The sequence below is a fragment of the Molossus molossus genome, unplaced genomic scaffold, assembly GCF_014108415.1.
Source record: "Molossus molossus isolate mMolMol1 unplaced genomic scaffold, mMolMol1.p scaffold_m16_p_7, whole genome shotgun sequence".
Taxonomy (NCBI): Eukaryota; Metazoa; Chordata; class Mammalia; order Chiroptera; family Molossidae; genus Molossus; species Molossus molossus.
In genome coordinates, this window is record NW_023425401.1 from 7,232,335 (window position 1) to 7,246,891 (window position 14,557).

Here is a 14,557-nt window from a genome sequence, read left to right on the forward strand (position 1 = left end):
TCTCTATACACTAATAATGAAATATCTGAAAAAAGAAAATCGCAATCACAATATCAAAAATAAATTCTGGGAGGGGTTTGGGGAGCTGGGTAAAATAGGTGACAGGATTAAACAAACAAACAAACAAAAAAACACCTCAGACACAGACAACAGTATGGTGATTGCCAGAGGGAAGGGGGTGGGGCGGTAGAAGAGGGTAAAGGGGGTATAAATGGTGACAGGAGACTTGACTTGGGGTGGTGAACACAATACAATATGTTGATGATGTAATATAGAATTGTACATTTGAAACATGTTTATTAACAAGTAGCACCCCAATAAATGCAATAAAATTATATTCTTAGGAATATATTTAACCATGGAAATCTGTATACTTGAAACTACAAGACTTTTATAAAAAAAAAAAAAAAAAGACACAAAGAAATGGAAAGATAGCCCATGTTCATGGAGCAGAAAAATTAATATTGTTAAAATGTTTATACTATGGGACTTCCGGTGGGGAGGTAAACACGGTATCGCGTCCTCTCACAACCACATCAAAGTTACAACTAAACTACAGAACAACCATCATTCAGAACCGCCTGAAATCAAGGTGAACGGAAGTCCTACAACTACGGAATTAAAGCAGCAGCCACATCCAGACTGGTAGGAGGGGCAGACGGGCTGGTCCCACACCCACGTGTGGCAGATAAAAATGAGGACACCTCGGCTGGGAAGGTCCTCCCTGAGGACTGAGGGGTCCCCGTCCCACACCAGGTGCCCCGCTCAGGGTTCCAGTGCCAGGAAGAGAATCCCCATCACTTCTGGCTGGAAAACCAGCGGGAACTGAGGCTCAGGGAGGCTGAAGCGGCTGGAGCCCCAGGCAGCTCCTTAAAGGACCCGCGCACGGACTTATCGGACTCTCTCCCTCTGAGCTTGGAGGGGAGGCAGCTCGAGGGGCGCCAGAGACACACAGGGAAAAACTGAGCTGTTTGGCGCTGGAGCGAGGGCTGGAGAAGGGGCTTTCTCCAGGACAAACGTGCTGTCAGAGGCCTTTGTTCCTTTGGTGAGCCCTTCCCTGGGGCGGCAGACAGTCGCCATATCTGGGACTCCAGCAACCTGGCTCACACTGGTAGCCTCGCCCTGGTGACTCCCTGAGGCCCCGCCCACCCAACTTTCAGCCCCCCCCCCCCAAGCTGTTGCCACTTGCTCAACCATAGGATTGGTCTGTCTTGGAACCTGCTTCAGGTTTTCCTATATTCTTTCAAACAAGCAGCATCTGGTCTCAGCCCCATACCTCTCGTTAAGTAATACACAGAAACAAACACAGGGAGGCAGCCAAAATGAGGAGACAAAGAAACAGGTCCCAAATGAAAGAACAGAACAAAACTCCAAGAAAAGAACTGAGTGAAATGGAGATAAGCAACCTAACAGATGCTGAATTCAAAATACTGCTTATAAGGATGCTCAGTGAACTTAGTGAGGGCCTCAAGAGCATTAAAAAGGACCAGTCAGAAATTGTGGATGCACAGTCAGAATTGAAGGAGGCATTAACTGAAATAAAGAATAATTTACACAGATTCAATAGTAGAGTATGTAAATCCAAGAAGCAAACCATCGATTTGGAATATAAGGAAGCAAAAAAACGCCCAATCAGAACAGCAAAAAGAAAAAAGAATCCAAAAAAATGAGGATAGTGTAAGGAGCCTCTGGGACAACTTCAAGCGTGCCAACATTCGCATCTTGGGGGTGCCGGAAGGAGAAGAGCGAGAACAAGAAATTGAAAACCTGTTTGAAACAATAATGGTAGAAAACTTTCCTAACTTGGTGAAGGAAACAGACATACAAGTCCAGGAAGCACAGAGAGTCCCAAACAAGATGAACCCCAAGAGGCCCACACCAAGACACATCATCATCAAAATGCAAAAGGTTCAAGACAAAGAGAGAATCTTAAAAGCAGCAAGAGAAAGGCAGCTAGTTACCTACAAGGGAGTTCCCATAAGGCTGTCAGCTGATTTCTCAAAAGCAACTTTGCAGGCCAGAAGGGAGTGGCAAGAAATATTCAGAGTGATGAAAAGCAAGAACCTACAAACAAGATTACTCTATCCTGCAAAGCTGTCATTTAGAATCGATGGCCATATAAAGACTTTCCCAGACAAGAAAAAGTTAAAGGAGTTCATCACCACCAAACCATTATTATATGAAATGATGAAGGGTCTTTTTGAAGAAAAAGATAAAATATATGAACAAACAAAATGGCAATGAATACATATCTATCAACAATGGATCTACAAACAAAATGAACAGGCAGAACAGAAACATTCTCATAGATACAGAGAACATTTTGTTGGTTGCCAGATGGGAGGGGGGTTGGGGGAATGGGTGAAAAAGGTGAAGGGATTAAGAAGTACAAATTCATTGCTAGACTGACAAACCTCAAAGGGAAAGGGGTTGGGGGGTGGGAAGAAATAAACCAAAGAACTTATATGCATAACCAATGGACACAGACAATAGTGTGGGAAAAGGCGGGAGGGGGGCGGGAGTGGGGAGGAGGGGGTCAATGGGGGAAAAATGTGGAACATCTGTAATACATTTTACATTCAACAAAAAAGATTAAAAAAAAAAACCTAAAAAAAAAAAAAGTTTATACTATGCATTCAATGCAATCCCTATAGAAATTCCAGTGAGATTTTTATTTTTTTTATTGTTGAAAGTATTAAAGATGTCCCCCTTTTATCCCCAGTAACTCCCTCCTTTCCTCTCCTACTCCCCTCCTGCCTTCCCCAGCCTAATGTCCCTGTCAATTGGTTGTGCATACACGCATATTTCAGTGAGATTTTTTTTAATAGAAATAGAAAACATTCTAAAATTTATATAGACCCACACAAAAAATCCAAGTAGCCAAAGCAATTCTGAGAGCAAAAATGCTGGAGGCATTTAAACTACTACAAAGCTATAGTAATAAAAACAATATGACACTGGCATAAAAATAGACACATAGATCAACGGAACAGAATCAAAAGCCCAGAATACTTAATGGGGAAAGGATAGTCTCTTCAATGAATGGTGGTGGGAAAACTGGATATTCACATCCAGAAGAATAAAATTAGACACCTAATTTACACCATAAAAATTAATTCAGATTAAAGACTTAAACATAAGATTTGAAACTAGAAAACACCTAGAAGAAAACATAGGGGGAAAGTTCCTTGACATTGGTCTTGGAAACAATGTTTTAGATATAACACCAGAAGTACAAGCAACCAAAACAAAAATAAGTGAGACTACATCAAACCAAAAAGCTTCTGCACAGCAAAAGAAAAAAGACAGTTCATGGAATGGGAGAAAATATTTGCAAATCATATATCTGATTAGTTAATATCCAAAATATATAAGGAACTCCTAAAACTCAATAGTACAAAAAAAACACACCTGATTTTAAAATAGGCAGGAGAACTGAATAGACATTTTCCCAAAGAAAACAAATTGCTAACATGTACATGAAAATATGCTCAACATCACTAATCAGATAAATGGCAATCAAACCCACAAGATGTCACTGCTTAGAATGGCTATTATCAAAAAGACAAGAAGTTAAGTGTTGGTGAGGATGCGGAGAAAAGGAAACCCTTGTACACTGTTGGTGGGGATGTAAGTAGCTGCAGGAAGTATGGGGAGGGAATGTGGAACTTCCCCCAAAATTAAAAATAGAACTACCATATGATCCAGCAATTCTACTTCTGGGTATATATTCAAAGGAAATGAAAACAGGATAACACATAGATATCTGCAGTCCTATATCCATTGTACAATTCACAGCAGCCAAGACATGGGAATAACCTAAGTGTCCATCAATAGATGAATGGTTAAAGAAGATGTGGTCTATATATCTACAATGAAATATAATTTAGCCATGAAAAAGAAGGAAACTCATTTGGGACAACACAGATGAGCATTGAGGGCATTACGCTAAGTGAGATAATCAGAGAAAGACAAATATCGTATGACATCACTTACATGAGGAACCCCGAAAGGTTGAACTCATAGAAACAGGGTGAAGTGATGATTGCCAGGGGCTGGGCTGGGCAGGCTGGGGAGAAGTTGGTCACATGGTACAACCTTTTAGTTAGTTCTTGAAGATGAAATGGACAGCGTGATGAGTATAGTCTTAAATGTACTTCCCACAAGAAAGAAATAGTAATTGTGTGATGTGATGGAGGTATTAGCTAATACTATGGTGGTAATTATTTCATATAAATGTAGCAAATCATCACATGCACACCTTAAGCTTAAACAATGTTATATGTGAGATATATATCAAAGTTAGGAGAGAACAAGACAACCAACTTCACTAGGTGTGTGTGTGTGTGTGTGTGCGCGCGCGCGCACGCGCAAGCAAAGTTTATGCAAATACAATCAAATATATAAAAGTACTCTGCTGTATTTCTAGCACAAATGATAGATTATTACACTTGATACCATATTTTTATTTTTACATATAATCTTGGAGATTATTCTAAGATGTGAAATCCTTAAAGTTATGGGGTTTTTAAAATATGTTTTTTAGAGAGGGAATCATATATATGAGAGAGAAACATCCATCAGCTGCCTCCTGCATGCCCCCTACTGGGGATCGAGCCCACAACCCGGGCATATGCCCTGACCAGGAATTGAACCAGGACCTCCCAGTCCATGGGACGATGCTCAGTCCACTGAACCACACTGGCCAGGCTATAGGGGTTATTTTAAAAACAAACAAGCAAAAGCAGGTGGAATTTCAGTGGGTGATAATTTCAAGAGATTGTGAATCTCTGGAGACTTTTTTTTCCCAAATGGGGATGATATAAGCCTAAAAATATCCTAACACCATGTATATCAAAGAACAGCATATAAGTAATGACCTAAGTGTAACTATCTCAAATTAGATAAACCAGATTTTTTGTTTTCTTGCCTTTTTAAAATAACATTCTTAGTTACTGTATTACCTCCAAGAAAATAAACACATTGTTGGCAGGCAATTTTACGCAGAAGTTATCTCATGTCACCGGCTATTTTTTTCGTAATTGAGTATGAAAATGAAACAATCTAAATAAACTTCAGTATACTTTATTTATACATAATAAATTTAAGTGAAACTTTGTACATATCTGCTACCTATTATATATTTTAGTAATTTCTTTTGGTGCGGTGTACTGTATAGCAATCACCTATGTATAATGGTTTGCAACATGTTTTGCAAATATACCTGGTTTTGCTGCGCTTTCATCTAGGGATAACTCCTGCTTAGGTACATACCAAGACTGAAATTTTGGAAGAAAGTAATCCAAAAGAGGCCTAATTTTATACAGTCTGTCTTCATTAGATGTATTTTGTGAATTATCACTAAGATGGAAAAATATAAGAATTTGCTTCAACCTCCTTCTGCTCATAGTATTAGGAAATATTGGCGCTTCAACCAAACGGTCCATTCATCAGTAATCCCTCCAATGTGATTTTTTTCATTTATCCCATCAATATCAACACACCGAGACACTTCTTTACGAGTTAACTCGTGAGCGGTCAACAACGTTTGGGTATGAAAACACAAGTTAACTCGCGAGCGGTCAACAATGTGTTAAGTAGCTTGGCCCTTCCTGGATGCAGAAAGATAGCAATTCCTTTGTGTGTTGGAAGGTCTGATTCTCCGTGAGTTTATCTGCACCTGCCAGCCTGTGAGTGAATTTCTAAACGCCGCTCCACAACTGTCCACTAGAGGGACCACGACCTCTTTCCTTCTGGCTCTTCTCCCTGTTTAAGCCGGAGGCCCTCTAGACATTAATCTTGCTGGTTGACCTCAGAGCTAAACCCAAACCTACGCTCGGAATTTTCAGCAAGCGTAACTGTTTTTGGGAAAGATTTGTCTATCACCATGAAGAGCTCAAGAGAAGGTGTCTTCCACACGCCTACTTCAAAATCTGTTTCCTCTTTGGTCCGATTTAGATCTTTGCTTGACAAGTTGGTCACAGGATTCCTTGAGATGAGTTGAGCTATAACGCAATGTACCTCTGAGTATAAATACAGAGTATAGTATATGCTAAAGCATATTACAGACTATTTTCAATCTTGAGAGAGATCTTCGACGATGCGTTCATGTGTCTGAAACAAGCAGTAGGTGCATGAAATGAGAGAAATCTGAAATTCAGATGCTGTTTTATCTCCTACAACTTCCTGACATGATTACCTAAGACGCTTCTTCGTAAAACCAGTGTTTTCCTTTTAGAGAAATGGCTGGAAAGGAGATATTGGGGGAGGACACCAGGTCCCCTGCTCAGAGAGATTTCTCAGCTCGACCGCCAACTGTGGCCCAAGATTGAGCTCCATTGTTTCTGGATCCCAGGCAAGACTAGAGCACGCACAGCGTCCAGTCTCAAGCCCCTACACAGCCCCTCAAGCGCTATGCAAAGGCTCCACGGCTCTTTAGGTCTTCGTCCCAGACCCAAGACACCCTGAACAATGCAGTTTCCAGACTCTTCACGCTTCCAGGCTATCTTCAAATAAAGCTCCAGAGGCACACAGAGGCCTACCCCAGAACCCCAGGTAGGCAGTGCTCCTTCCACGGGGATCCCCGAGGGCCTCCGAGCAAGCATCTGAGGGGTTTGGGGCAAGACAGGTGACTAGATTTGACAGGGACAATTCTAGGCTTCAAGAATCGAACATGCGCCCTGGCCGGTTTGGCTCAGCGGTTAGAGCGTCCGCCTGCGGTCCGGAGAGACCCGGGTTTGGTTTCCACTAAGGGCATGTACCTCGGTTGCAGTTTGTCCCCGGCCCTGGTTGGTTGTGCGGGTGGCAGCCATTCGATGTGTCCCTTTCACATTGATGTTTCCCTCTCTCCCTCTCTTCCTCTCTCTCCCTCCCACTCTATCTGAACAAAAAATGGAAAAATGTCCTCGGGTGAGGATAAAAAAAAAAAAAGACTCGAACATGCTATGTGCTGAGGATGAGTGGGGTTCCAGGGCCCATCTGGAAGCTGTGTGCGAGGCTCGTAGGTCTAACCCACCTGTGTGTTCATGGCACCCCAACTAGTCTGCCTGGTGCTCCCAGCAGGCCCATGAGACCCCTCTGCCGGAGAAAGAGGAAAAGACTAGCCTTCTAGAAATTCTCTGGCAGTTTGGACTCGGATGAGTAAAGAATGACCAATGATGCTCAGCAAAATTCAGAAGAAACGTTCAAAAAAATTCCTAGAGCTCCAGCTTCTCCAAGTTCCATAAGTAGTGAGGATTTACTCAGTATCGGTCCAGAACTGGTCCCGGGTCTGGTGACATAAGTAATGCCAGCTCCATGGGGACAGCAAGCCAAGGACTCAGACGCAACGAAACAGACATGGTACCGATGGTGCTGCTGTCCGTCAACTTGGATGCATCATGGGTCCCGCTTCCTGCTGAACTACGGAGGTGCGGGTGGTGATTGTCCCTGAGGGAATCCCGTACCTCACCCAGGAAGGCCACACTAGAATTCTACTAAACCACCCCATCTCTTCTCGAGGTTGTAGTCACCCTCGTCCCTGTCTTCACTATTATTGTAGGAGGTTCTGCCACATTTCTAGACTCTTTAAACCAAGTCCACTCCACATTCTGAGTGAGCCTGGGGGTGGCTTCCAGCTGGGCAGCGCTCGGTCAGCAGGCCCTCGGGTCCTCGCTGTGACAGCGCGGTCAGATGGGACACTGTCCGAGGGACAGGCCATCCACAGCTTGCCCACCTGCGCCCAGCAAGTCTACAGTGTAGCTGCCTCATCCTGCCGTGTCCTGACTCCCTGTCCTTCAGCCCTGAAAATTCACAGGATCCCTTGAAACCAGAACCGAGACGGTGTCCCGTGGGCTGAGAGGTAAAGCCATGTGCGGAATCTCCGCCTGAAGTGTCAGGACTCACAGCGAAGACATTGTCACAGGGCACACAGTGGGCCCGGGCCCGGTGGCTGCCAGCTTGTCCTCTGTCCGAAGCAGGCACATGACATGGGCCACAGACTCACCGTCACAGGAAAACTGTCGTCCTTAATGCTCCCCACCCCTGACGACGACATTTAGTTCAGTCACCATAGTGGGAGTCAGCAGGCCCCAGGCGAGCTCACCTCCGTCTCCGACCATCAGCGGGAGCGAAGCTTGCTCAGCACGAAGCATTAAGCTCCCCAGAACCTACAGCACCACAGGAAGCCTGCCTTACGTGGTCTGACCCCCCAAAGTCAGGAAACTGCAATCAGGTGGGGGGTCTCTTCTGGGCCTCCCCTTCCTCCCTCGTCCCTCCTGCCCAGGCCACGGGAACCACACAAGGACAGGGCTCTCCAGGGACAAAGCAACCGTGGAGCATGTTATGGTCCAGCCAGGCACCCCAGGGGCGTCCCAGCTGGTCAGGGCAGTCAGTACTGAAACCCACATCCTTCTGCCACTCAACACTGCCCCCCAGAGCCCACCTCTGCCCTGGCTCCCCACCCTGTCCCAGCGGGACCCTGGCTCCTCCTGCTCTGGGGCCCCGGGGCCCAGGGAGCACGAGGTAAGTAACAGGCAAACCTCAGCAGCCTGCACTTTTCTTACCAGGCTCCCTCGCCCTCTGCGCAGCCTCTTCCTCTGACTGCAAGGACGCCCCAGAGCCGGGACGCCCCCTCTTCCTAGACTAAGATCTGGCCTGTGCTGCGATTCCGCTTCTCCCAGCCCACACTGTGCGCTGTTGCCGCAGGGGACCAGCCGACACCTCCCTCCCGCCCCCCACACCCCGCCTTCGGTTCCGCCCCCAGAACGCCATCTCCCCTCCGTCACGTCCCTCGTCTGACACGGTCACGTCCCAGCTCAAGGACACCACCCCCACAAAGACGCCCGCTTGCCCCCGGTGACAACATCCCCTCTCCTTGCCCCGATTCACGCGCTTGGGACCTCGCTGTCCCGTGTCTGGCTTACCCTTGGCGGTGAGCCGTCCCCTCAGAACATCTGAAACCAGGCCTGTCAGGGCTGAGTCGGGATCCGACTTTGTCACTTACGGTTGCGAAGGCCAGGTGGGTTACGTCACCGTGAGCGGGGCCGATGGCATCAGCCAGGGACCCTGGGAGCTGTCCTGAGGCTAGTTGTTCGAGTCACCAGGCCTGGGACGCCACCGGCAGTGCCCGCTCCTCTGGGCGCCCCTCCCCCCTTCCCCGCACCTGTCTTCAGCCCTCTCAGGCCAAGTCTGCACACCTGGGGGGGCGGGCTCTTCCTGGGAGAGACAGACAGCAGGGCTAGTAACTGGGATGGTGCCAGGTGTCAGGCAGGTGGGACACAGGTGAGGGCCTTCTCCGGGCAGGGGATTTCGCTGCTCCTGTCCTCACTCTGGACTTCTGTCTGGTTGTGCAGACCTGCTCCAGGTCCTCCCAAGAGACAGGGCTGCCGGCCTCTGCCAGGTGAGGCCAGGTGAGGCCGGGAGAGGCCAGGTGAGGCCAGGTGAGGCCAGGCGAGGCCAGGTGAGGCCAGGTGAGGCCGGCCTCTGCCAGGTGAGGCCGGGCGAGACCAGGCGAGGCCAGGTGAGGCCGGGCGAGGCCAGGTGAGGCCAGGCGAGGCCGGGCGAGGCCAGGGGAGGCCAGGTGAGGCCGGGCGAGGCCAGGCGAGGCCGGGCGAGGCCAGGGGAGGCCAGGTGAGGCCGGGCGAGGCCAGGCGAGGCCCCAGCTGCCCCACACGTTGGAGACGAGGAAGCTCTCCCTTGAAAGCCATATAATCAGCTGGTATGATTCCCTGGGCTGCTGCTTTGCCTCCTGAAGCCTTGGGTAACGCTCCTGCCTGCCCCAGCCTGGGCTCGGCCGTGCCCCTCAGCCTCCAGCTCCGGGAGCACCAGCCCGAGCCCAGGCTGGGGCAGGCAGGAGCGTTACCCAGGGGGCTTTATCAGGGGGCCTGTGGTTTTCTACAGGTGATGGAAGAGGCAGGAATGAATTGCTTGTCTGCGTGAGGCTCTGCAAAGGCGGGAGGGACAGGCCAGGTTTCTAACAGCTGGCCCTCAGGTCCCTGCGGCCACCTCTCCAAGAGCCTGCTGCCCCTTCTCCCGGGCCCACCGGGAGGACAGTGGAGAACACGGGATCCTCACATCCAGGCCCTTGCAGCTGCTGGGCCAGCACAACCCCAGACTCTCGCAGGACCCCGGAAGGTGGGGGTCCTCCTGGCCCTCTGTCCTGCCCACCCCAGGGCCTCGCCTGGAGGGTGCACAGTGCTTGACGAATGAATAAAAATGCCCCTTCTTCCTTCTCTCTGGCACTTCTCATTTACAGTCCTGGGAGGCAGGAGGAGGAAGGCAGCAGGGCGGGGAGGGCAGGGCAGAGTCAGGCGGAGCCCACCCTGTGGGCAGAGCTGGGTGGGGGGGGGGGACTCTGGGGGTTTGAAAACATCCAAAGCTGGCAGATAAATTCTGATGAGGTATTGTCCAGCAAGGACAAGAAACGAGCTAGCAGGCCACGCGAGACAGCGACCTTCCCGCAGGCTGTTAGTGAAGAGTCCGTCCGAATAGGCCACCGACGCTGTGATTCCAATTCTAGGACCCGGTGCAAAAGGCAAAACTGGAGACAGGAACTCAGTGGCTGCCTCGGGTTGGGGGGGGTGAAGAGGCGGGGTACGGGGGATTTTTAGGTCAGAGACTCTGTGCTGTGTGTTTCTGTGATGTGGATGTGAGTCACACCTGTCAGAACCCTGGGGTGAGCAGAGTGAACCTCAGGCAAACTGTGGACTTCAGTCAACGACAGCCCACCATGACTTTTTATTCCTCCTCGGCGGGAGAGACACCCCTTTGGAGTGGACATGGCCTATGCCCAGGTACCTCACAACCCCAGAAAAGAGCTTCTGTCCTTGCCCACAACCAGTGATGCTCCTTGGAGCCGGGTGGCCCAAAAGACGGTCTTTGGTGGACAACGGGCCCCTTTCGCTGCCCGTGCAGCCCAGGGCCAACCCGACGGTCAGGTCACCCTGCGCCCTGACGGCGGTGTCTGGGGACCGGCCCACACCGTGTTCGGTGTGTACGGAGGGTAAACCCTCAGCTTCCCGCTGACCTGGTGACGGGGGCTCCCGACTCGCGCTCACCGCCAGGGCTGATACCGCCACCGCACTGGCGTGGGCAGCTGCAGAGGCGCTGTGTGGGCGTGGGCGTGGGCAGCTGCAGAGGGGCTGTGTGGGTGTGGGCGTGGGCGTGGGCAGCATATGCGTCCTGTTTACTCACTGGCCGTGGGACCTTTAGGAGGCTCAGCTCTTCAAGCCTCAGTTTCTTTTCTTTTCTTTCCTTTGTTTTTTTAGAGAAAGAGAGGAAGGGAGAGAGCTAGAAACATTGATGTGAGAGAAATATTGATGGGCCACCTCCCGCATGCCCCCCACCGGGGATGGAGCCTGCAACCCGGGCATGTGCCCTGACCGGGAATCGAACTGGGACCTCTCAGTCCCTGGGGCGACACTCAGCCCATTGAGCCGCACCGGCAAGCCAAGCCTCGGTTTCTTTGCTGTGAATGCCCACGGTAACCCTGGGCTCAGGAAAGGGTGCCCAGCAGTGAACACTGGCTTGTCCCTGCTGCCCCGGATGAGGACCCTCCCTGGGTACCCCCAGGCTTCCGTCCTGTGGGTCCAGAATCAACACAGGGCGGCTCTGGGCGAGGAATCCATCGAAACTGGAGCTGGTGGGAGGGCGGAGGAAGTGATCTCATTCTGCTGGAATTCCTGTCCAGCCGGGAACCTGCCCGGCCTCGGGGGCTCGGTGACATTCCACCCTAAAGACGTCCGGCAGGGACAGGCCGGGGAGAGGAGATGACGTACAGACTTTATGGTCTCGGGGGCGAGGGGGTGCGAGGCCCCTCTGTGCAGCTGGGGATGAAACGGAGCGGGACCTGGAGGGGCTGCTCTGCGTTTAGGACCCTGGGAGCCCCGCCCCACAGGGGCATCAGAAGTAGGCGCCAAACACCCACAGCCGGGGACCCAGCCCCGGGCTCGCATCACAGCCAGGCAGCTTCATCTCTGTTTATTTTTCAAAACAAAACTAAAAACCACTGAATGTACTTGAGAAGAACGCTCGATCACAGTTAGAAGCTTACGTAATGTGCAGCAGAACATCACAGACCGGTGGTCGGAGAGGAGAGCTCCCGGCACTGCTCGGACCGGCCTCACTGCCCGAGCACCTTGCACCCTCCCTTCCGGCCCGCAGGACGGCTCCGTGCGGCCACCCAGGCGGCGATGGCCGGCCGGCCGCGTCTGCAGGGGTCTGGGCCGCAGATCGGACGACAGGCCGGTGCTCCACTGGCACCGCCCTCCCAAGAGTCCTGAACGTCCACGAAGGGGGTGGGCAGGTCAGGGCCCGCTGCTGACGGCCGGACAGAGACCACCAGGCAGTGGGGACCCTGGATCTTCCCTGGGAGGGCTGACTCCCGCCTGCGCTCCCGTAGTAAGGTGGGAAAATGATCGGTCTCATCATCGTTCCTGCTTAATGTTGGCTTCGCTTCGCTCCAAGGGGACCCCGCTGCCGTTCCGGGGGCCTTCCCGCTTGTTCCCATCCTTCTCTGCGTAGAACTCGGCGAGCACGGGGCAGTGCTCCGAGGCCACTCCGCCCCAGGACCAGTTGTCTGGGATCCAGGGGTTCGTGAGGCCTTCTCTCACGACGGCGCAGTGACCTGAGGGGAGAAGGAAGAGACCCCGAATCAGGGAGGGGGAGGGGCAGGGCCACAGGCTGGCAGGCGGAGACCGACGCTGCCCTTGAGGCCTGGGGTCCCTGCACCACTCCTCGGCCACGCAAACAAGGTGTCTCGGCCAATCTGGTCCTTCGGACCGGTGACACTGGCCATCTAGGCACTGAAACTCCTCGGTCCCGGCTGCCTGCCCACCCACACGCCCGCCCGCCCATGGCTGACCTCCCCTCACCACACCACTTCCGATCTGACCAGTGAGAGTATCTGACACGGGGACACATGTCTCACAAAGATGTCCAAAGCAAGGCTGGTGGGGGGAACAAGTTCCATAAAATACGGTTTCCATATTTCTGATTGTTTTCTGACCCCAAACAGTACTCCCAGGAGCTTCCTGGTTTGGCGGAGGCAGCTTTTCAGGGCTGAGATTACCCACAACCCCCTGACCCTTGTGGGGTCCCGTCTAAAGCACCTCTCCCACCCTGCGGTGACACTACGGGACATGTCCACCCGACTGCTGTTCCCCGGGGCCCTGCATGTCTGGCAGCCTCAGGCCACACCAGCGCCGCACGGGACAGCCTGGAGAAATAATGTTTGTTGAATGACTGAGCGTCCTTACAATGAGGGTACGTTATCAGTTCATCTGTCATAGCGTCTCTGCCAGCCCATGACCTGGTCTGCCTGGGACATACCTGGTTACCCTTGTTGCAGACCAGTGACTGCCTTTTAACTATTCTTCATACCCACCTTCACTCTTACAAGTGGCTCTGCTGGAATGGTAATTACAGAGTCACCTGAACTCCGACCCTACAAATGCCCCCAGAGGAGGTAAGGATGCGAGCTGTCTGCTCAGACAGGTTCCCTTCCTCCCTCCCCGCGCAGGGGACGCGGGGTGGCCGGCGTTACCTGTGAAAACCTTCCGCAGGCTTCTGCTGATCCAGATGTTGTGCAGAGACTTTGAGCCTTGCGGGTTCTTGGTGCTGATGTTGGTGAAGGTGTGCGCAGGGACCAGGGGGTGGAACTTCTCTCTCCGCAGGGCGTCGTGGTCACTGCTGTCTGGCCCCTGGCCGAAGTCCCCTAGAATGATCACATCCTTTTCTCCTGCAAGTGGGAAGAAGAAACAGGAGTGAAAGTCATGGCGGGAAGGACCCCAGTGCTGACCACAGCCCAATTTAAGCAGGGTCACGGGTCTGATTTCACCCCCGCCCCTCAGGGGTGAGGACTGCTATGTGGTTCTCATTCTCCTAATTTTTCCAAATTGCTTGCGCAAAATCCCCAAACTTTTTAAAAAACAAACAAACATGTTTTTCTTTATTGTTTAGAGAGAGGAAGAGAGAGAGGGAGAGAGAGAGACAGAAATATCAACGAGAGAACATCAATTGGCGGCCTCCTGCATGCCCCCCACTGGGGATCGGGCCCACAACCTGGGCATGTGCCCTGACCGGGAATTGAACCTGCGACCTCTTGGTGCAGGGTCGACGTTCAACCACTGGGCCACACCGGCCGGGCAAAAAAATCCCCAAACCTTTAAGAGTACATTAGTAACACACTTGGAAATGGAGGGGTGTGCCGAGCTCACCCCTATTCCAGCTCATGGCTTCCAAATCTCACCGCAGAAAAGTGCCGACGAGTCAGGCCCAGAGATTTCACAAAAGCTCGAGAAACACTGAGCACAGAGGAAAGACCAAGCGAAGACACGGGGAGAGGGTGGTCGTCTGAAATCCAAGGACAGGCCTCAGGAGCCCCTCACCCTGATCCCGACCCGGGACTTCGGGTCGCAGAATCGTGAGAAAAGGAGAGAATCAGCGTCTGCCGTGTCGGTCACCCAGCCCGCGGCACTCTGGCAGCCCCAGGAGCCGAGTGCAGAGCCACAGCGGAAACCTGTCTGCCCAGCACTTTCAGCACTTCTCCCAAGGTTGGACCGACACTGGGGTGAGTGGG

At 51.5% G+C, this 14,557-nt stretch overlaps 1 protein-coding gene across 1 annotated transcript in view; it reads right to left on the bottom strand.

The window, feature by feature from the left end:
* Positions 1-11,958: 11,958 nt before the first annotated feature.
* Positions 11,959-14,557, bottom strand: part of EEPD1 (endonuclease/exonuclease/phosphatase family domain containing 1) — a 93,080-nt gene continuing 90,481 nt past the window's right edge. Inside the window, exons 7-8 of the mRNA XM_036247483.1 lie at positions 13,523-13,717; positions 11,959-12,604 (exon numbers count right to left, since the gene is read on the bottom strand). Of these exons, the coding sequence (XP_036103376.1) occupies positions 12,405-12,604; positions 13,523-13,717 (395 nt within the window). The 3' untranslated portion in view covers positions 11,959-12,404. The remainder of the gene's footprint in view (positions 12,605-13,522; positions 13,718-14,557) is intronic.